We start from the raw sequence: 21997 nt of genomic DNA, 5'->3' as shown, positions 1-21997 counted from the left end.
TGCTTTAGAAATATCCATTTCTGATATCTCTCACTTAACCCCAAAGCAATAGAGGTCACTGGTACTTTGCCTTTTGTTGTATTAAAAATTGCTTTTAAATGATTCAGTAAAAACATCTCTGCCTGCTATGTCCTTGTTATTCTGAACAATTGGTTTACCTTAATAAGGACAGTTATCTGTAATTCCCAGTAATATCTAAACCTAACCATTTGTTCTTTTGTCTAACCCTAACAGCGACTGACAGCCGAGTCCGTTAAGTCTCCAAGTTGTTGGACAGTAATAGATGATATTAACGCTATCATCCATCCACTGCTACGTTCACATTCGTGACAGTTTCACATAATGCAAAATGCAAACAATTTATCATTTGCAAAAGAAAGCTTAGGCATGTGATGTTTTTGAAGCCTTAAAAATGTAATTATTTTACATTTTCTGAGTTATTCTCTTGAAATATGTAGACATAAAACAATATTATGGATCAGTTCTTTAAAAATTATTATTTGACATGCTATTAACCAACATAGTTCCTTCACATTCTGGTGTGAGACTGCGCTGAAACTCTAGCTGCATGTAAATTATGTCTGGGCACAAGATAAAGAACCTGTTTAATCTTAATTCACAATACCGCCGAACAATACACCAAGTAACATGTATGTAGTACTGATAAATTTGATTATTGGATTTAATACATATATGTATTGTATATGTAATGTATGTATATTGTAATCATGTATTATACTGATATCCTGCAATCTGTTGTGGTTCAGTGAAGTGGCATCATTAAAAAAGACACCAAAATTCTGCTGCTCGAAATGCACAGCTGCAATGCAAAAAAAATGGAGACATTTGGCATGTTGTTCTTTATTCTATCTCATATTACATACCTGTGTATTACAAACAGTATAAAAAGAACTCTTACATTATTATTTTTTTTTTTAAATCACAGCTTATATATATCTGCAGTCCTGGTCAGAATAAGCAGAACCCCTAAATTATAAGTTCAGAATTTTAAATATTACAAAAACGCAAAAGAGGAGCTGAATGTTTCTTTTTAATAAAGCAAAAAAGCTGTCAAAGAATTAGAAATGGTCTTATCAAGAAACAACTCTTCCAAAGGTTACTGGATGATCACTAAAGATCTTGATCTAGTTTTAAAAAATTTGTTAAGTTATAAAGTTCCAAAGACATAAAACTGACAATGTTACTCAGAATGTGGAGCGAAGAAGAAACTCAGTTTCTACATTCGAGAAATGTACAAAGTTGGTTTGGAGCAATCTCAGTCTTGCCGCAATCAAAAAAGGGTGCCAATAACTCTGGCATGGAAAATGTCATGGGTAGCAGAGGACAAGTCCTTCAACTGAGACAAGCGTATACATTGTTTGTTCATACATAAAATACCGCCCCTTCAGGTTGCAGGACGGACTCACGATCAATTCCACATAGAAGCAGATGTTATTGTCAGGTATTTCCTTTAACAAGCCACAAAATCCTTATAAAGAGAAGGAAGTTTGGGTGGATGGTGCCGTTACCTGCATTGGAACGATCACATATATTTTGAAGCTGTATTAAATTCTTTATGCTGTTTTTAGCGTTGATCGTTGGAATATGAATATAATTCAGTAGGAAAACAAGACTTAGGAGGTATTATGATGTTTTTTACCCTCTTACTTCAAATGATAGTGGTTCTTTTTTATAGATATAGTCTTTTCTTGGTTTTGGACTGCTCATCCTTCTGTCTATATTTCCTGCCTATCTATCTATCTATCTATCTATCTATCTATCTATCTCAATTAGTAAGGGTGGTGTCTGTGCAGCCCTCCCTTATTACAGTTATGGCCCCACCAGACAGCACTTAGCTTAACTCAATTCTGTCTGACGCCAGCAGTCTGGCATGTATTGCTAGTCCATCCTATATGGTCGTAAACTGGAGGGGAGCAGTGTTTTTATTAGGAGGCCAACCAACGTGAGAAAATTCATTGCAACAATCCTGCCATTTAAAGCATGAACGATCCCATTTGTGAAGTCTTTGTATTTCATTACACACAGTTAGAGGCTATTGTCTCCATTCTGATATTATGACAGTAGCTACTATTGCTGTCATGGGAGGAATATTCCTAAAGTCTAAATGTTTCTGGTGCAGAGGTAGGGAGGACTAAAAAAGAGACGGGAGGGCTTTGGAGGTGGTGTGTGATGGCATTGAATTTCAGGAGGGGTTATAGCTCTTATGACAGGCTAGAACAATAGCTGCAGCTTACTCTCAGCTGTTGTTTTCAATGCCTTATACCATATGATGGACTGTGTAACTTTGCTCATACCGCACAGCCAGTGCACTCGCTCACCACTTAGGTGCCGTTTATACTAATCTGTTTCTATATCGTTTCTATCGCGGATGCACTGTCCATTTACATTAAAATACTGGAATACAACTTCATAGGTGGAAGGATTCAAAGACGCCGGAGCCCACGTAAGCATTCGCATACGATGCTGATTTTAGCAGTTGTAAACGGGGAGAAACGGGGATACGCAGTGCTGAGCTCTAGCTACTCGGCTTTTATAATGAGAACCCAGCCACAGCAGCAACGCAAGCCGTACATGGAGCGCCGCTTTTGGGTTAGACCGGGAAGAAGCAGCGCATGGTGGGACAATTTCGTGGACCAAGTTGTTGTCGCTGAAGAATGGCGCGAGAACTTTCGAATGTCCAGAGCAGCCCTGATAAATCTGTTAATATAAAGCAGTTGCTCATGCTCCAGATGCAAGGGCGATCATGTGATGTTATGGCTGATTAGTCATGTGACTAGCGAATCAGCCGATCCCCATTTCAGTGTAAATGTAAATAGTTTGCAAGACGCCGACACGAAGAAATGGTGAAATGAATTAATGTAAACAGAGCCTTAGATCCTCACAGCCCTCACACTCATTCCTGTGCTCCACATGGGAGTTTAAAGCCTAGTGTTTAAAACAGGCTGCCTCCTACAGACATCCTTATTTTCAGGAGTGACAAAATTATTGACAGACTTCTCTTGAATGATTGTCCGCTTACCTGCTGGAGGTCCATGCCACCTTGGGTGACTGAGTACAGAGGGTGGGGTGCAAATTCTGATGCGTCAAAAACCTTAAAATGCAAAGAAACACACGAAAACACAAAGTGAAAATATGTCTCCAAAATATTGCTATGCTCATCAAGTTCAGCTATTATTATCTTAACATTGGGAGTGAAGATTACTGCAATTAATATATGTTTGCCAGCCATACACCTTCAGTGGTGAAGTCGATATGAACAATTCCAACTTTCAGTTTATTTTAAGTTGTTGCTACAGTTTAAATTTGGCCTGAGATGGCCTCTCAAATCTGATGTTCTGACGCTTTCACACACCTAACAAGCTTAAAGTCTATGACTCATCCACAGACCGTTTCCCACTCCACCTCATTGTGTCAAAGATTTAGATCACCGCGCAGTCTTTATTAAAGTCACCCCTCAGTGACCACGATTGTGCCTTGGGTTTGATTTCCTTGATTATGCTTAGGAATATCAAAAACACAAAGCCATTCCATAAACCGAGAGTCTGAAGCAGCACAAACAGTGTCAGAATTGCTGACAGCTATGCAGAATTCATGGCTGCTGCTGTAGCCAGAGGAGACGGCTGGTCTCCAGTCACACTTGCTAATCTTGTGACTCGCTCCATGGGAGGGTGGATATCTGCCCCTTCTCAAACAGCAGCACCTATAATACTCAACCCTGCCCTCATGCACACACAAAAAGCTCTCAATCCCGTAGTGAGGACCCTCGGCATGAGTCTTGTCACAACACAGGGGTTCGTAAGAAATCCGATGAAGAATGTAAACTTTGACAAAACAACGTGCAAATAATGTCCGAAAGCCATGCCATTTCACGTAGGTCATCTTCAAATACTAATCCATCAGATCTCAGACAGTTTATCCTTGCAGTGGTTCTCCCAAGAATCCCACAAAATTTAGAATATTTTGATTTCACTTTTCATTCACTATTTGCCATAAGAGGATGAATAGGACAGACTAGTCTTGTTCAAAAATGTCACAATCTTCCTCTGCCCACCTACAGAATCTATACCCTGGTCTGTTTTACTGAGAGGTGATTTAAGTGATTTAAATCAGGCTTCGTATAAATCATAACGGAACTGGACCTTACACATGTATTCTTGTCATGTGTATCACCAATGATAAGAAAAAGAGTATTAACAAATAGGTTTTCACAAAGAACTTGCCAAGTATATTACAAATTAAATGCACATAATTACATGTAACTTAAAGTGAAAAATACAATAGCAAATAAATTGTAGTGCATGAAAATAATAAGCTACCCCCATACAACAACATAATTAAGGGAATAGCGATGTGATATACAGAGTTGTTTTGATTTGCTTTGTATAACAGCCACAAGAGGTCCTTTAAAAAAATGATCAGCCCTATGTTACCTGAAAATATTTGAGAATCCTTGCTGTAGTGCCATAGGCTGCCATAACAGAGGTAAAGACAGCTCTACCACAAAGCTAGTGAACCACTTTGGTCCAGACCAAAATATAGCGCCAAAATGTGGGATATTTAATTAGATATTCATGTTCCACAGAGGAAATACCTTACTTACTTTGGTGACTTTGGTCCTGTAACATCACCATGAGGACATTTTTCTTTTTTGCAAATTACTTCAATAAAAATGGGCAGGATATTATAGATAACATTTTACCACCAGATCTCATCTAATTTTGTCCAGCACGTTTGGATTATAACCAACAACCTGCACAACCAAAAGCAGTCCCGTCAGTCTGTGTTGTGCAATGGGTTTTGTGCTTATGTTAGTTTGCTCGCATGCTAAACTCAGATCATCACCGTTACAAATGCTTCACCTAACCATTTTAGCATAGTCACAGTGAATATTATGAATATGTAAAGTTATCTTTGTTCAAACTCCCACATGAGTCAAAATAGCATTTTTATTCCACAGTGCAACAATAGTACTGATCTGCTCTAAAACTCATGACTTCCAGAGGTTTGCAATCACAGCTTGTTTCTGCTTTGAGGAAAGTATGCCATTGAACGACTCTGCACTCAAGTTTCCATCCAAGTAACCATGTCAGGTATTTTGTTGTAGGAAGGCAATATGATGCGTAATCCTTAATAAAAAGTGTCAGAGCATTCAAAATCGTGCCTATTTTGCACTGAGGACAGTGCAAAATAGGCACGATCCCAAACTGTGATCCATGAGCAGGCAAAGCTCAAATCGTGTTGGATATGAATGATGAAGTAGTTTCCTTGAACACAGTGGCAGCAAACACTTTTACTGATCATTAGCTATTATTCTATTTTTTGATCATTACATCCAAGACTAAGTGTGTGTACTGACTGTCTAAGCCCTAATGAGCTCCTATATCCATTTTGAGAAACAACTGTGTGATTCGATTAGCTGCCCAATGCAAGTAGCAAAATCTCATTTTCTCACCTGATTCCCTGCAATAACGAGAGCAGCTGGTGAGGGACTCGGCCGATAGGGGATGGTGGCACCCTTTGGTGGAGACTAAGGAGTTAAAAACATGTCAAGGCGTCAAAGGTTTCCAAATAAATTCAAGTCAAAGCCTTAAAAAAAAAAGAAAAAAAAAAGAAAAGAAAAAGAGTACAAATGGTGCTAAACTCCTTTGAATATTAAGGCACTGCAACAGTTAAGAAAGCATTAAACCTCTAATAGCATGGACGTTATTCCTCGCCTTGATTTTCCTTTCAATAATATAAGTCATTCACTGAATAATTGAAGCAGGATAGTTAGTGTGGTTTGTGGATAATCGCTCTGAGCTTTGGTAAGTAGCACACCCAAGACTCAGCAGATGCTTGTCCTGTGTTGAAATCAAGCATACAGTTCCTCAAACACCAATGAGAAAAGAAGATTATATACTGTACATGACACTGTATAGCTTACTGTTGAAATGGTGGTACTGTTTTGGCTTTAAAACGTGGAGCAGTCACAGCAAAATTCTTTCTATAACTTTGCATAATTTAAATCGCAGAGTAGAAAGCAAGATGCCGCTGGTACAGAATCCTAATGAAACTTGCAAGCCTTTGAAGTAAGCCCTGGAAAACACTGAAGCAAACTACCAATTAGTCAGTCAGGTCCAGCTGCAGTGCTAAAACAAAAAAGCACTTGTGCACTTCCATTAACACACAAGGAAAAACTGTGCTTGGGGTTGTTTTTTTCTCTCCTCCTCCTCGATTTTCTCAAGAGAGCTTTTGTCTAAAGGTGGACAGATTTTGCTGCAGGCCACTCTGTTTTCTGTGAGCAGCTTACTGTCTTCTTTAAAAACACTCAGCCCTGACCTCAGAGTGGCACCAGAGTGGCACCTTTCCCCTCCATTTGATTTCTTGTTTCCGAAACAGAAGGTTCAAACAATTAAAGAGGTTGGGAGCTTTGTATGTTCTGAAATCTACCTGCGGACTCGCTCTGAACATAGTCAGCTACTAGGCAACACGCTCTTAGGAATTATTATATAAGAAAGAGGACTGCAGCCCACTGTACCATAAATACCTTAATTTCAGCTAAAATCAATGGGACAATGACATGCAATGCTGAGTTTAAAACATGCAATTTGACAGCAATTATTCTCTCCTCATTGCTGCAGTGGCAAAACTCTGACAAACATTAGCTAGGTGTGGATGCATGGTAGAAAGAGAGTAACAGTATGCTTCCTACCTCCAGGATTACTGTGCAGATGAGCTTGACACACTGGATTACAGAGTCCTGATTCCCAGATATCGTCACCCCTCGTTCAGTAGAGTTGGGCAGCAAATCCCCTGCCACCTGTATCTGAGCTCCGGTGCTCTGCAAATGATAGGGGTTTAAAAAAGGATTAGCTTGATTCAGGGGATAAGGCAAGTTGTGATTACACTGCTGCAGCTTGTTCGCATAACTCGCCTGGGTTTGCTGACCTAATATTTTTCCACCCATACTGAAGGAGACTAACGTACTAATATATGTTTGGCACAGAGACTTTTCAAATCAGAGACAAATGAACCAATGGCAATCAGACAGCCTCTTTTTTGTTAGTCATGTAGCCCTAAATTAGCATATCTATTGGCAAAGAGGGTTTGTTGTACAACATATTTAGAAAACTCGAGAAGGAAAAAAGAAAAAACGAATTATTTAAAAAAAAGCAAGTTTTTTTTTTTTAATGCTATGTCAGCTGTTTTGTTGTTGCGTTTCCTAAAAATTGTATTGTGTTTTGGTTTGTTTTTGTCATTTGCACCTATGGGTTAAAACCTGTGGAGTTTTGACCTGCTGATATCAGCATATCTCTGTAGGCTGTGGTTGAAATGCATTCGCAACAAATTGCGTCACAACATTTTTCCTGTGGCAACGGAACAAACCAAATCTACGAATGAGACAACGATGGTATTTGAACTACATACTAAAACCAGTCTAACCACAGAAAATCAACTGCGTCATATTACTGAGGGACGTCCAGGTTACAATGGAGGAGATTCTATTTGTAGTTTGACACAGAGTTAAACCTACAGGGTCAGATGTCTTTGGCAACACATCTGATAAATGTAATCCCAATGTTTCAACTGGGCCTAAATGTAGTCAGGAGTTTTTCCCTTCAGATTCGTCACTGCTGAATCATGGTGTATGCTGTGTTAAGTGATATACCTTTTTTTTTTTTTTTTACGTTTGTTAAAATCTGAAGTGTTGCTTGGTGAACACCCTCATATTTTACAGTGGTCCGTTTTTGACACTTTCCATTTCAGTTTTAACATTTGAATTATTTTAGGTTAAATGTAGTTTTTCAAAAGATCCGATGGCAAGGACTAAATGTAGCTTTTTATTTACACTGTACACAGTGTTCCAACTTTTATAACTAGGTAATTCCATTTTGCTGCGGCAGATAAACATGATCGCCACCTGTCTAGACTTGTCACAGTTATGAGCTTGAGCAGTTATCGCAGCGATTCCGGATCAGAGTATCTAGTACCCGAAATGTATAAGTACGATTTTGTAGCACACCGAAAATCTGAAACTTGTTTTTAAATATATACCACTCACTTCCAGCTATAGCTTCATTTCACATTCCCTGGAGTATATTTGACCTTTTCATATTTTAGCCTTGCCTATGCAGTAGATTTTATGTTCTGGCTGCTCACCTCTCTGATCTCCTTTATCTTTGCACCACCCTTCCCAATAAGCGAACCGCACTGGCTGGCAGGAATAACCAACCGCAGAGTGACTGGTGGCTTAGAGCTGATGGCGCCGTTGGCCACCAGAGCAGTCAGGTCCTGAGGGAAGGTATACAAAAACACAAATGTGGTGAAGGACACTGGTAAAGAAATAAGATGATATTTCCAAATCAGCACGGGTGAAGGTAAAAACAGAGTGAGAAATACCCTACTGGATGCTATCAACTGGAACTTAACAGATGAAGACATGTGGGATTCACATTAATATAAACACAATTTCTGTTTTTATAAAGCCACTCATTTAATATGATTAGTGCATTGAAAACATAGAAAATTAAAGACTAAGTTCAGTCAAAATCGCCCTTATCACGCTGCATCACAATGAGCTGGTGAGCCAACATGTCATCACATTACTACATATTAATGAGACAGTCTTCCTCCATAATATGAGACCCTGGGTCGTACGTTCATGAAAACAGAAACCACAACCTAAAATCACATCAGAGGTTGTGAGAGAAACTGCATTTATATGGTAATAATGACGTCCCTGAGGGTGACGATTCCGTTTTGATTTCTCACCAACCCTAATCAAATCAAATCAAATCAAATCAAATTTATTTGTATAGCACATTTCATGTACAAACAGTTCAAAGTGCTTTACATAAAATAAAAGCATTGCAGCAGGGAGTGCAAGAAGCATTAAAAATACATAAAATCATTTAAATGAATTTAAAATCAGGCAACAGTCTAGATAAGTTAAAAGATATTTCATGCATAGACACATGAGAACAGAAATGTTTTTAACCTGGATTTAAAAATGTCTACATTTGGTGAAAGTTTAATCTCCACTGGCAGTTTGTTCCACTTATTTGCAGCATAACAGCTAAATGCTGCTTCTCCATGTTTAGTCTGGACTCTGGACTGGACCAGCTGACCTGAGTCCTTGGATCTAAGAGCTCTGCTGGGTTTATATTCTCTGAACATATCACAGATGTATTTTGGGCCTAAACCATTCTGGGATTTGTAAACCATCAGCAGGCTTTTAAAATCTATTCTGTGACTGACTGGAAGCCAGTGTAAAGATTTTAAAACTGGTGTGATGTGTTCAGATCTCTTAGTCCGGGTTAAAACTCTAGCAGCAGCGTTCTGGATGAGCTTAATGCTCTTTTTGGGAAGTCCAGTTAAAAGAGCGTTACAGTAATCGAGTCTACTGGAGATGAATGCATGGATGAGTTTCTCCTGGTCTCCGAGTCTTGTTATTGACAAAACCAAACAAGGAAATGACAAGAATCTTGTTGTAATGTGCTGTGTCTACATGTAACTGAGGCAACCAGCAAAATGGCATTCAAAGAGGTAATGCTCACATTGTAATAGCTGTCTTGAAAACGGCTTACAACATAGAGATTTGAGAATGGCTTGTACTTGAGCTTATATGAGTGCTATATAATTTCTGCCACTTGTAGGGGCAGTACTTATAGGATGTCAATATGGGTCGACATTTATTGGGGTATAAATAGATTATGTACTGTATACGGTTGTTTCAACTGGAGGACGTGTTGTTAAATATTATATCAAAACCTAAAAACACGAAGCCCAAAGCAGGAACAATGATATCGCTCTAAATCTGTAACATTGCAGCCAGGCAATATTTATTACCCTTAATCGTGAATGAAAGAACAGGAAAAGCTGGCGGATCCATGCTGGAAGTGTCAGGTAAAGCTGCAGAGAGAACAGCCAAGCATATGCACCTAGTTAACCGAAGCCTGTTTGTGTACTTTCCTGAGTGTGCTGGGAGAGACGTCCATAGGAGACTGACAACCAATGTAGACGTTCTCCAATCCTGTGTGTGTTCTTAAATCATTAGATAAACTGCTGGATTCTCTACAAAAAGGGGGAACAACATAGACAGTGGGAAACAATTTGCCTCATGCTTAAGTTAGAGGTTTTTGTCTACAAAATCACTTCCTACCTTTTTCCCATGTTGAGATAGTCTCTCTGGGAGATCTTTTGAAAAGAGATGAATGAGTGGACTTTATATGAAAGATGTCTTTTCATCATTAAAGAGTAATGTAAAGGTTTAAGGCTACAGATCTTATATGAAGTAAGCAACTACATGTCGCATAACCTTCACTTCATTTTCTCACCTGGTTCATTTACTTTGGGTATTAACAAACAGGTTAATACTTTAAATATCACGTTTAGTCCGTTTAATTTCAAATCAAGATTTAATCTAAAAGCATAGTTCAACATCCTGTGGAAATACAGTATGCTTATTTGCGTTATTACTGAGTTAAGAGAGCTATATCTGTAGAGACCGACAGCTGTTTAGCTTAGCTAAGTCTTTTTTTTTTTTTTTTTTCCTAACTACCAGTATCCTCCTGCTTTCAGTCTTAATGCAAAGCTTAGTTAACTGTTTCTGGACATAAAGGTCCCATTTATATTTAATGAAAGGACACATATGTTGTCATCTTGTCATCTAAATCTGAATATCATACTGAGGTCTGAAAACTATTCACAACCCACAAAAAGTGACCTGTACTGAGCATTGAAAGTGAGCTGGCCCCAACAGATGAAGTCAAATAGAAAAATTAAAAAGAAACTCATATAAAATTTGGAAAAATTCTTTAGAATAAAATATAAAGAAGTCTGTGCATATGTGTACTTTTCGCCACAAAGTGTATTCTTTGTCGAGGCCCGTTTTAGAGCTACAAGTCTCTTGGGGGTAAATCTGTAAATTGGGAGTCACTGGGATTTTTGCCTTTTCCTCAAGACAGAACTTCTCAATCTTCATCAAGGTTGATGGGTTCCACCGGTGTCCAGCAATGTCTCAGGCTTACCACTGATTCTCAATCAGATTGAGGACTGAGCTTTGACTTGTCTGACTTAAACAGGTTCTAATCAAGAATGTGCCTGTATTTTCACCCACCACCACTTCTTCAGTTCTGGTCTATGTTCTAGACCCTGACAGGAAAAACACTCCCATAGCATGATGCTACCACCACATATTACTGTGGGGACGGTATGTTCTCAAGGTAATGTATTTTTCTCGATAGCCAAAATAATTAGTTTTAGTCTCATCTGACCAGAGTATGCCATACACACATTCCTTTGATATTTTGGGCTCTGTGGGTTCTGGGGTGGGGTCTTTATGGATTGGACTTGCTTCCCACAGATCCCATCAGATCCCATAGGATTGGTATCTACGGACTTTTGACAGGTGAACACTTCATACTCTTTGTCATGTTTTTCGAGGCCTTCTTGGACATTGCGGTCCTGCTGGGGTGCTTTCTGCCTTAAAAGGTTGCTGTTGACGAATAGATGGAGGGGTGTGTCTGGTCTGAAAAAATATTTAGCTAGGTGGTGACAGACAAATTCAAATCCACGTGAAAGCCAGGACGCAGAAGATTACGGTGTAACAGGATGATCAGTTTTTCTCAATTTAACTGAGTGTGGTTTTAATTTTGTGGCTCATAGGTATAACAACAAAATTAGAAAATTAGACAACTAACATCCAAGTTAGCAGTGTAGTTTCTATCCCACCATGTTCACGTACTTCAAAAAATGAAAACAAAAACTACCAAGTGTAAATCCAGTTCTATGAACATGCACGACTCACCTTAGAACTAATAAATACTGAACAGAAGTTACCTTTACTGAAACAACTTTAAGCCACAATAGAAAGTAGACATTGGAGCAGACATGTAGATAGCAGCTCAACCTAAAGGTTAGGTTTAGCTAGGCTAAGCAAGCCAGATACAGTTATAAAGGCTGGGGGTATTTTTTGTTTTACTTTTCTTTGTGCAAATATTCTGTTTACCTGGCATAACAACCAGACAAATCACAGTAATGGTGGTTTATGTTGCCACAATGTCTAGTTATATTTCTGGGGAGGTGCATATGGGCTCGAATGGTACCAGCCTACACTGTAAGCACAGCAAAGATTCAACACAGGTATATAAATCTAGATTATGTAAATTTAAAAAATACTTAATATAACACAAAACCACTGTGCCACTGTGACCATCTTTTGATAAGACATAAAAAAGACTAAGGGTAAAATGTACATTTACTTATACAGTCCAACTAACTATTTGAGAGTAGATAGACAGAATGGGAGCATGTCTGCTATCATTTTCTGATGAATGATCAACATTGATAATGCGATGAGTGCTTGTACAGTGCAGGTAGCGACCATGCATCTCCCCCATCCGGGTGGAGTCTCAGCTTTTAATTAATAAACAGTGTCTCTCTTTGTACCTTTGAAATGTAAATATGCTTCACTGTCTGTCACACCAACAGCAAAAGTGTGACAGAATGTAGAACACGCAAACTCAAACCATTTTTTTTAATGGTTTGAGTTTGGGGCCCATATCCAGTGAAATTAGCAAAATTTGACTTATGGGGAGTGCGGGGCAGGTTGAGTGTGTAGCCTCAAGGTTTTTTTTTACTTATGAAAGAAAGTGAATAATGTTTCCAGTAACCCTGAACTTTACATCTAAAAGCTCATTTTGATGAGCCTCTCGTGCCTCTCTGCTCAGTATCTATATTTAGTGAGGCAGATCAGGCTCTCTTGACGTCTCGTCTCATTAGAAGAAGAGCACACAGCTCATCCGTACAATCACAAGACTCTGGGCATCATTTTCTTGATTTGATCTAAAAATATGAACTACATCTTAGAAGCCGTGAGCATTGCAATACTTTCTGGTACCATGGCAAAAAAGAGGCTCTCAAAGCAAACTGGTGGGAATAAGACAGAGGGTTACACAAGCACTGCTCACATATAGTTGAGTTCTTAAGCTTAAATCCCAAAAGCTTTTTGCATTGCCAGTGGGATAAGGACTCTGTTTGGCTTTTCATACAAGCTATGATTCAATACATCAGAAAAAAAAGAGCCTGTATAATAGTGTTGTGCGTGCATTGTACATTGAACAATGTTTATGATTATCAGACTTCATTTGCATGAATAAGCGACAGTTGGGGGAACGATTATCCATAAAACAACTGATCAACTGCCAAATGTGAGAAATAAGTGAGCTTGTGCTGCTGTGTAATCACAAACTGTAGAGACAGATACAAATGCTAAGTCTAACACTCACCTGGCAAAAATCTGATTATTCTCCTTTGTTTTAAACCAAAGGTGTCAGATAATCTATATCTCAACTATATAGTGGAAGCAGCACACAGTGGGTCAGCCAACAGGTTACCATGGAAACTCAGGAGTTGCAGGGTTGAGAAGAGGTGAGTGTGAAGGATCTCTAATGAAAACTGCGCTTTGCTTGTGCAGCCAGTGTGTGTTTACCGAGGGCTGTGGACTCAAGCAGCTTTGCTTGTCAGTATCTGCTGTGATGCTAAACCTTAGTGAAAATTCCACCATATTAATTAATGCTGTGATGGGTAGGCTCCAGGGGAATTAATAGTGTGAGGAAACTGTCATCTATAACTCAGATGAGATGTGCGCACATCCTTCTCATTAGCAGCTACAAATTAGTTACACTTGCACTTTTATGAACTGAACTCAACATGTGTCAACCATGAAATTCATAAAGGAAAACAAGAAAAAAATGATAGGCATTAACTATAGGCACAGCACATATAATGTCATTCTTAAAAATCAAAAAGGTCTTGCACCTGCAGCTATATTCACGCATCCCAAAATCTTATGGGTAGAACAAACACATCAAGTGCCACGCGATGCCACATTTTCTTTTCCTTCCCTCGCCTCAGTTTAGGGTGAAATCGATAGCGATAAAAGCATGTTAGTGGCAATGCCGAGCCAAACCTCTGGAGATGACATCTTGTAATCATGTGCTAAAATGGCTTCTTGCACTTATTCCATGTTTCATAAACAAGATATTTTAGATCCATTAAGACTTTGACCACTTTCATAAGTCTGCACCGAACACTTTATGATTGGTTTCATTTAAAAGAAACCCTCAGAGACACACAGTTATTTCTGATCCCCTGTAAATCAGCTTATTTTACTGGCGTTCCATGCATTATACGGTTACCTCCTCTAGTTTGAACGTGATCATGGTGAAAGCTCTGAAGACGCTGTCTGTGGAGCCTGTGATGGTGATGATCCTCTCTGGACAGGAGCCCTCTGAGATGTTGACGCGTGCACTGCTCTGTGGAACAGTTAAAGGAGGTATTTCAAACAGCAGCTCTAAATGAATAGTTCAACAAATTGGGGGAATTCCTTTTGTTACATGATGGTGTGTTAAAGGTTAAATTTGAAGCTATAACCAACAGATTAGCTGGTAGGTGAGCTTTGTTTTACGTCTCAGAAGAATCATTTTAGTTTTTTCCAAGTTTCTATAGTGTCAAAGCTGATGATAATAATAATAATAGGAATAATAATAATAATAATAATAATAATAATAACAATAATAATAATAATAATAATAATAATAAGTAAAGATCTGCTGACTACTTCTGCCTTTCTGTCAGTTAATCTCTGATTTACATACGTTAGGATGCATCCAAACCAAACAAGTCATTTTTGACAACTCAGTGTTTCTGGACCAAAACAAAGCAAAGCGAAGCAGCCTTTAGTTACAATGCACACAACATATCAAAGAAGCTTCCTGAATACCTGACATTTGTCACGATCACCTCATTTAAACTTAGGTTCAAAGCATTGCTGTTTGTTGCAGCTTTCCTATAAAGTCATTTTTTAAAGCTGGGTACTGATAAACTGTGCACAAAAGCGTTTGCTCGTTTATCTCCTTGTTGTCTTTTAAAATATTTTCAACTTGCTACAAAGTTTTCCAGCTTAGTGTCTTTCACTTTATTCTTAAATACCAAGATTTGAAGACAATTTGTGTAACCGATACTTTTGATGCATTAGTTTTGATTGTCATTCATCCAGTTCATAATAGTCCTCGACTGCTCGAGCTGTAGGCAGCTGGACTTCTTTTCTCGCTTTTTATAGATGTTCCACCTCTCGTCTGACAGGCTGCTTCAGTTCTAACTGACTGCTGGGATATCAGGCTTGTAAGTTGTTGTTAGGACATTCACACTTTGAGGGTTGCTGAATATCTCACATGTTAGTAAGGCAGGTAAGCAACACACAGGTGATAACCATGGTGAGTGAAATAAATGTAACTCCAACTACTCTCAAAGTGTGAATGTCCCAGCAACAGTTTTTAAACCTGGAAAAAAAAAACTCTGCATCAGCCAGATCGAACTAAAGAAGTCTTTCAGATTAGAGCTGAGACATCTTTACAAACCAAAAGGTCCAGTCGCCTTCTACTCAAGTAATTAGAATTTTTCATTTTGTTCCAATGTGTAACAAAAGGCACTTTGATTTGTCTTTGTGTGTGACGCATGCCGTTCAGATTAACTCACCTTGCTGTACTGACTTGAAACAGATATTCACCCATTTGAATCTTAAGACGAATTGGAATATACCAGTGTTCAATGTGGTCAAACACATACTGTACTATAAAAAAGGTGTGACCAAAAGCTACATTTATGTGTGTAAACTGATACACAGAAGACTGATAAGCTATTTTATCTCCAGACAATAAATCTGTCCCCCTTTGTCTCCTCCCCTTTTCTCGTACACCCTGGTAAAGAAACAATAAGCAAAGACAAGACAGTCCTTCGACCTCTGGGACATTTCTTTTCCTGTCAGTCTAATGAATCATTCTCCCTCGTGTGACTTTAAGGCTTGGGGAAGGACTGACAGGTTGAGGCTCGTAGGGATGTAACAAAGGCCAAAACTGCCTGGCTGAATAGATGGATGAATGAGTGGCTGGATGGCTACCATGGGTGACTGCTTTAACCAGCAGCTCTACAGGGCTGCATTGTCCCATGACCTCGCCATCCCTCTGTTTATCCTTCTGGCTCATAAAGCACAACATAAAATCTGTTCAGCAGTGAAAGAATCAAATTTGCCGCCACCAGTGTAAGGCTAATTGCTTTCTAATACCAAGAGTTAATCAAGTGGTATTAGTTTTTCTGCACTCTTGAGATTCATAAAGGGGGAATCGAGGGGCAGACAGAGAAAAAAAAGGATGTTTTAAGCAGGGAAAGAAAGAGGAAAGGATTGAGGAGGTGCAATGAAGAATAGAGAGAGAGAGAGGGGGGGGGGGGGGGGGGGGGGGGGGGGGTGTTGAAAAGTGCTGTTATTGCCCAAAAGGTAATTTGGACAATGTTCCTGATCTGTATGCTTGTCAGACTCAAACAGGCAGCGAGAACTGATCTTTGTTACTAATACATGGAACTGCCAGAAAGCCTGACCAGCAAAAGAGGGCTCCCTGAGATTGAATTATGTTTTCTCTTGAGATGAACCTACTGAATAAAGATGTAGTTGTTTCATGTCTTGATATAGAAAACATGAACAAAGAGTGCTTATTTTGGTAACAGCTACTCATTCAAAGGCACTTGCAACTTGTGATCGCACAAGACAAAAAAAACAGCAATTTGCAGGATGCGGACACATGCTAGTAAATGCAGTAAAAAAAAAAGAAGAAAACACTTCAAAGCTTTTAATCATGAACGCTGTACCTCTTCTCGTATTCGTTTGACAGTCTCTCCTTTCTGAAAAAGAAAAGATGAAGGACATTGTTAAACAGAATCGAATGTGCTTCAGTCGAAACATCCAGCATCCTCGACCTCAAAGTGACCTTCCATTTCTAATAGTGAAATTCAGCAGAAATAAATTCCTCTAGAGTTTCAATCTGCAATGCATCTTGGTAATGTCCTCACCACTAACTCTGCAAGGACATATCATATATATTAAGGGGGGTTGTTAATCTGGCCGCATACCGCACGCAGCATGTACGTGAACAACAATATTTTGTCTGACATATGTAACACTGAGGCACAGCCTCCACTGGCTTTTTGATTACTTCTCCTTCTCTAACCCACTTCATTCTGGCAAAAGTCCATCCAAGTTATTCACACAGTCCTGCACAAGCTGAAAACCACTTTCTTTCAAGAGTATCAACAGCGGTGTCATCTCACAGCATGACCACCCTTTTTATTATATTCCCGGAAAAAGTATAATTTGTGGTCCATTGTGACTCTGCTGTTGGCTATGTATTGAGGTGTGCCAAAGAGATAGGAAGGGTGGAGTGGAAAGTTATCAGCCCAAGTGCTGCAGCCTTTCTCTCAAGCTTCACAGTAAACACCAGACTCATCTCACTCATTCTGTTTTCCTAGATTTATCGGTTTCTGCAATTCACTGCACATCTGTTGTGACATCTTTCTTTTCTGCCCTTTCCAATTGTCTGCATTAGTTTTTCTCCTTCCTCCCACTGATGTCTTCCAGGCTTGATTGCAAGGGCTGCAGAAGCAACACACTCCCGACAGACCCTTCTGAGCAGACACTAGAAGTGCCCACAAGGGGCCAACAGCAATATGTCTTTGGAGCTCGGTTTCAACAAGAAGCTTGCAGTCAGTGCACTTATGGTTTTGTTTGATGGATTACTGTGGTGCTTTATGGGAGGTGGGGCTGGTTGGGAGGTCTTCAGAGGGTTGCTTTAAGGCTATTATATTTCAGTTGGCAATATTCAGAACAGTGAATGTTTGTTCGAGGGTTTTGTGCTCTGGTGATTTAAAAATAGAATCATAACAGACAGAAAAACTACCCTAAAAAAGGCTTATTAGACTGATCAGGCTTTGATCTAGTAAAACACCCCAATACATTTACATGATATTAAAGTCAGGAATAAGATTCAAATTGTCAGCTTAATCAGATAAATAAATCGAATTCTGTTTTTAATGGTGAATATTTTCCTGAAAAGCTTTAAGTAAATAAAAAAAATAAGAATTCTCACCTTTCCTATGATGCTGCCGACTTCCTGAATACAAAGAGATAGATGTGATTACATAATTAATTTTTTTTAGAAAACAAGTAAAGAAGCAAAAACATAACCCTGCTGTACAAATCAAGTTATTCATTTATGGCTGTGATAAATCCTGTGCTTAAAAATTCTCAGCAGCATGCATTTATTCATAAACAACCTTTCCATGCATGAGCAGTCGTAGCGTGAGGGTCACTCCCAAGCCCCCGTCTCCAAAGTCCTGCTCACAGTTCATAGTGGTGTGGGAGTGGCACACAAGGAGACGCATGAACAAGGCTCATTCGCTGGTCACACGCAGTCGACCGAAGGCCAGGAGTCGTTCTCTGGCTCTCCGAGATCCTTTAGCGTTGATCTGAGACAGAATAACAAAAGTATAAATAATATGGCTCATGTATTTTGTATGCTGATAGATAGATAGATAGATAGATAGATAGATAGATAGATAGATAGATAGATAGATAGATAGATAGATAGATAGATAGATAGATAGATAGATAGAAGACTTTGAACTCTGACTGCAGGACAGTGTTTTAATGCAATAGGATCAGCCTCTAAAATCCTATCTCAGTCCATTTTTACTCTCCATAACCTAATGCTAAAAAAACACAGTCTCTAATGAGTTTAAAAATAGAAACACATCTTAAAACAAACACGCCTTCTCTCTCCTTTTTTATCTTTCTTTCCATTTCTTTGCCCTTTGATTTGTCTGTTTTAGCAAACAAGACAAAAACTAACCAGGCAACAATGGCAGCAGGCAGAAGTAAAGGGTGACCAATCCTTACAAGGCGATGCTCCCGTGCCAGCCAGCAACGTGGCATGACGTACTTTGACATTCTATATTTTGTGCTTCATCTAACTGCATTATCAACTGAATTATTATTACAGAGGAACTAAAGATGTTCGGGACAATAGAGGACATATCAAAGCTAAAATCAAACACATTCAAATCGTCAACCAGCTTTCAGGCTTCACACTGTTTAAGGCATTTATGTGACACTTCTTCATTAGGTTAAGTCCATGTAATACTGATAATGATATTCATAAAGTCATAAAGAACCCAGTTGTGTGTGTGTGCGCGCAGGATTTTGACCACAAGCACCAGCAGTGTCAGCAATGTTGCTTTGGGTTCCTAACAGACTGTGGGTGGCTGTCGATGACTAACACTGTATCTGTGTCTTCATAACCTGACAAGCAGTTTCTCTCAAACTGAAATGAAGTGGTTGATGTTTTTTAAACTGGATAAAACAAAACAATTATAAATATATACTTTTTTTCCTCTCAGAAGAATGTGGCATGAGATTCATGCAAAGTTAATCAAATTCAATTCATAATAGCTTTCATAAAACTGAAAGTGTTCAGAGCTTCACGGGGGAGCTGGTTTTTCCTTCCCCATCTCAGTCGGTCGGTAGGAGCAAGATAAAAAAAAGAAAAAAAAGACACTTTTATGGGGAAGCAGAGCAGAATTTAAACACAGGCATCAAATGAGAAGCATCTGTACTGATCCCAGAATGACAATGTGCCAGCAGCATTGTGCATGTCAGCTATGTGACACACGGTATTATGATTAATGTGGGAGTCACCTGGCTGCTCGTAATCTCAGAGTGGTGTGTATAATTAGTTCATGGAATCACTCGTGTTTTCTCTTGATTTATATTTGCTATATTTGGCAGCATGGACAGGGGAGGTTAAAAGTAGAAGGATTGATAAGTGGAGGACAGCAGGCAGAACATGGCATACAAGCAGTACAGAGAGGCACGACATTTTCAAGACTTAAATCACAAATGCTTGAATAATTTCTGTAAAGACTTACAATAACAATTTTCATTATCTATTAAAGAGACCCCACAAAATCAAACATTCAGTGTTTAAAGGTAGGGTAGGAGATCCTGGATTTTGAGTCCAGCGAAGCTGCATTTTGAAAATACACAGGTAAAAAGTCCCAACCCTTTTCTTCACTTTCCCCCCGAAGGCAAGCCTCTAGAGTACATGAATGCGCACGAGCACGAAGGTGCACGAGCGCTGTTCTGACAGCAAGCATCGATCGTTGCCGTATTTAGTATTTAGTATTTAGTTTATGATAACTATACGTTTAATAATGCTAGGTGCTAGCCAAGCTGGCTCTAGTTTAGCTTCCTGCCAGGCTTCTGGACGCGTTATTCGTTCACGGAGCAGGGTACGCGCACAGGTGGGGGAGGAGGGGGAGGGAGGAGCAGATTGTTGCAGTTTGATAGACGGCATCAGAATCCAATCATTGTGAACGGTCCGTTCACAATGATTGGATACTATTTTTCCTAGATTGTACGTTCTAGAGGCCACTAAAACTTTTCATATTTGTGTCAAAACTTTTAATTAATTGGTTGCAATGGGGGTGTGAAGAGTATTTAAAGCAATATGTAAAAAAATGTTCCAGAAAAAGATCCCCTACCCCGCCTTTAATTGACTTTATGTGATTTGTTTTGTGTACATCTCTTTGCTAGTAGCAAGCCAAGTGTAACTGAACATCAATGACTCATGCTGCACTCAGGGGTGTATCCTTACTTAATAAAACTTAATGAAACACATACCTCAATTACAGTTTGTCTTTTCACCATTCAAACAAGATCACAAGCAGCGCAGATGCCAAAGGCTGTGCCTGAGCAGGACGGTGGAGGTGGGCAATCCCAGACAACTGGGTGGGAGGAGCACTGCTTAGCTTTCTTTTTTTTTTATTAAAGTGAGAGAAGATTTATGCTGAAACAAACAGCACTCAGATAGCTGCATCTCATGGGAACATTGATCCGCTGATGGACGCTAATGGACCGCCGATTTACGACAATCCACCCAGCAGTTAATAGGGTGCCAGTCAGTGAAAAACTGAAAACAATTTCACAATTCGACTGGTCTCGACGTACCAAGACTTTCAAAGTTTGGCATAAATTGTAACACAAAATTGATCAATTATATTCTATTCTTTTTTTGTTTTCAATGTGAATGTAAACAAGGTAAAAAAATAAAATAAAAAACTTGATTTCTACATGTGACTCATGAAAAATTTCTTCCAATACATCTACAGTAACAGTGGGTGTTTTTGTTGTTTGTTGTTATGAGTCTGTAAATGCAAAGAAAGCCTGAGTCTGTTAGATCTGATTTGTAGTTCATGCCTTTGATACCCACACTGCTGGCTTGGGCTGGAGACTTGGCTGGCAGCCGATGTCTGGTTAACAGAACCAAAAAGTTAATTTACTATGTACAATGATAGGATATTATAACTTATTTTAACATACTAGTATTTCTGGTGCCAAATGGTCATGCTCGTTTTACTATTTGCATCTATTTACATCTGTTTTACTATATCGTGTCTGAAACATAAAATATGAGTGGGTGAGCAACTGACATTGCCGTCCGCAGATGTACACAACTACTAATGTTACAAATGATTTCACGTTTGCTGGTAGACTAATTGAACAATATATTTATACAGTCTCTTCTCCTGTCAATATTGATTATAATGATAATTTTCCAATATTTGACTAAGTCCGCAACTGACATTGGAATTCTTTAATCATCATAAATCATGTGAGCCATTCATATCCAGTAACAATGCACTTACAAATGATTGGCTCCTTTCTGACTCATCAAGGCCACTTGTTTGCCAACCGCATTCCAACCAGCCTACAGTAATATTGTATATCAGCCTACTGCTGCAATCCTCATGACACTGCCAGATGTTTGTGTGTGTCTGTGTGAGAGCGAGTGTTCTTGTTTTTTTTAATTTGCATATTGTCTGGTGAGGTATGTGAAGACTTCATATTTAATTTAAAAAGAAAAAGAGATAAAAAGCTGTTGTTTTTATGGAATTCTTGAGAGACTTGAATGCAGATTTATTGTTTTTCATTTAGTACAGACGACCATGGCGCGGCTGATTCATTAATGCACACATATGTCTCTAAACATGTCACAGAGCTTGACATTTTCTATGAGTTTTAAGTTCCAACCATGATCTGACATGCCAA

General features: G+C 39.0%; 1 protein-coding gene across 1 annotated transcript in view; it reads right to left on the bottom strand.

Annotated features, from left to right (window-relative positions):
* LOC142389716 (poly(rC)-binding protein 4-like) overlaps window positions 1-21997 on the bottom strand; it is a 40275-nt gene that overhangs the window by 5928 nt on the left and 12350 nt on the right. The window contains exons 2-9 of the mRNA XM_075474702.1: window positions 18166-18357; window positions 17979-18002; window positions 16705-16737; window positions 14202-14318; window positions 8161-8292; window positions 6713-6841; window positions 5474-5548; window positions 3041-3112 (exon numbers count right to left, since the gene is read on the bottom strand). Coding sequence (XP_075330817.1) covers window positions 3041-3112; window positions 5474-5548; window positions 6713-6841; window positions 8161-8292; window positions 14202-14318; window positions 16705-16737; window positions 17979-18002; window positions 18166-18273 — 690 coding nt within the window. The 5' untranslated portion in view covers window positions 18274-18357. The remainder of the gene's footprint in view (window positions 1-3040; window positions 3113-5473; window positions 5549-6712; window positions 6842-8160; window positions 8293-14201; window positions 14319-16704; window positions 16738-17978; window positions 18003-18165; window positions 18358-21997) is intronic.

Source organism: Odontesthes bonariensis, chromosome 10, assembly GCF_027942865.1.
Source record: "Odontesthes bonariensis isolate fOdoBon6 chromosome 10, fOdoBon6.hap1, whole genome shotgun sequence".
In the NCBI taxonomy this organism is placed as follows: Eukaryota; Metazoa; Chordata; class Actinopteri; order Atheriniformes; family Atherinopsidae; genus Odontesthes; species Odontesthes bonariensis.
Note: the sequence above shows the minus strand (reverse complement) of the source record. Positions and strands in the feature narration are given on the sequence as shown.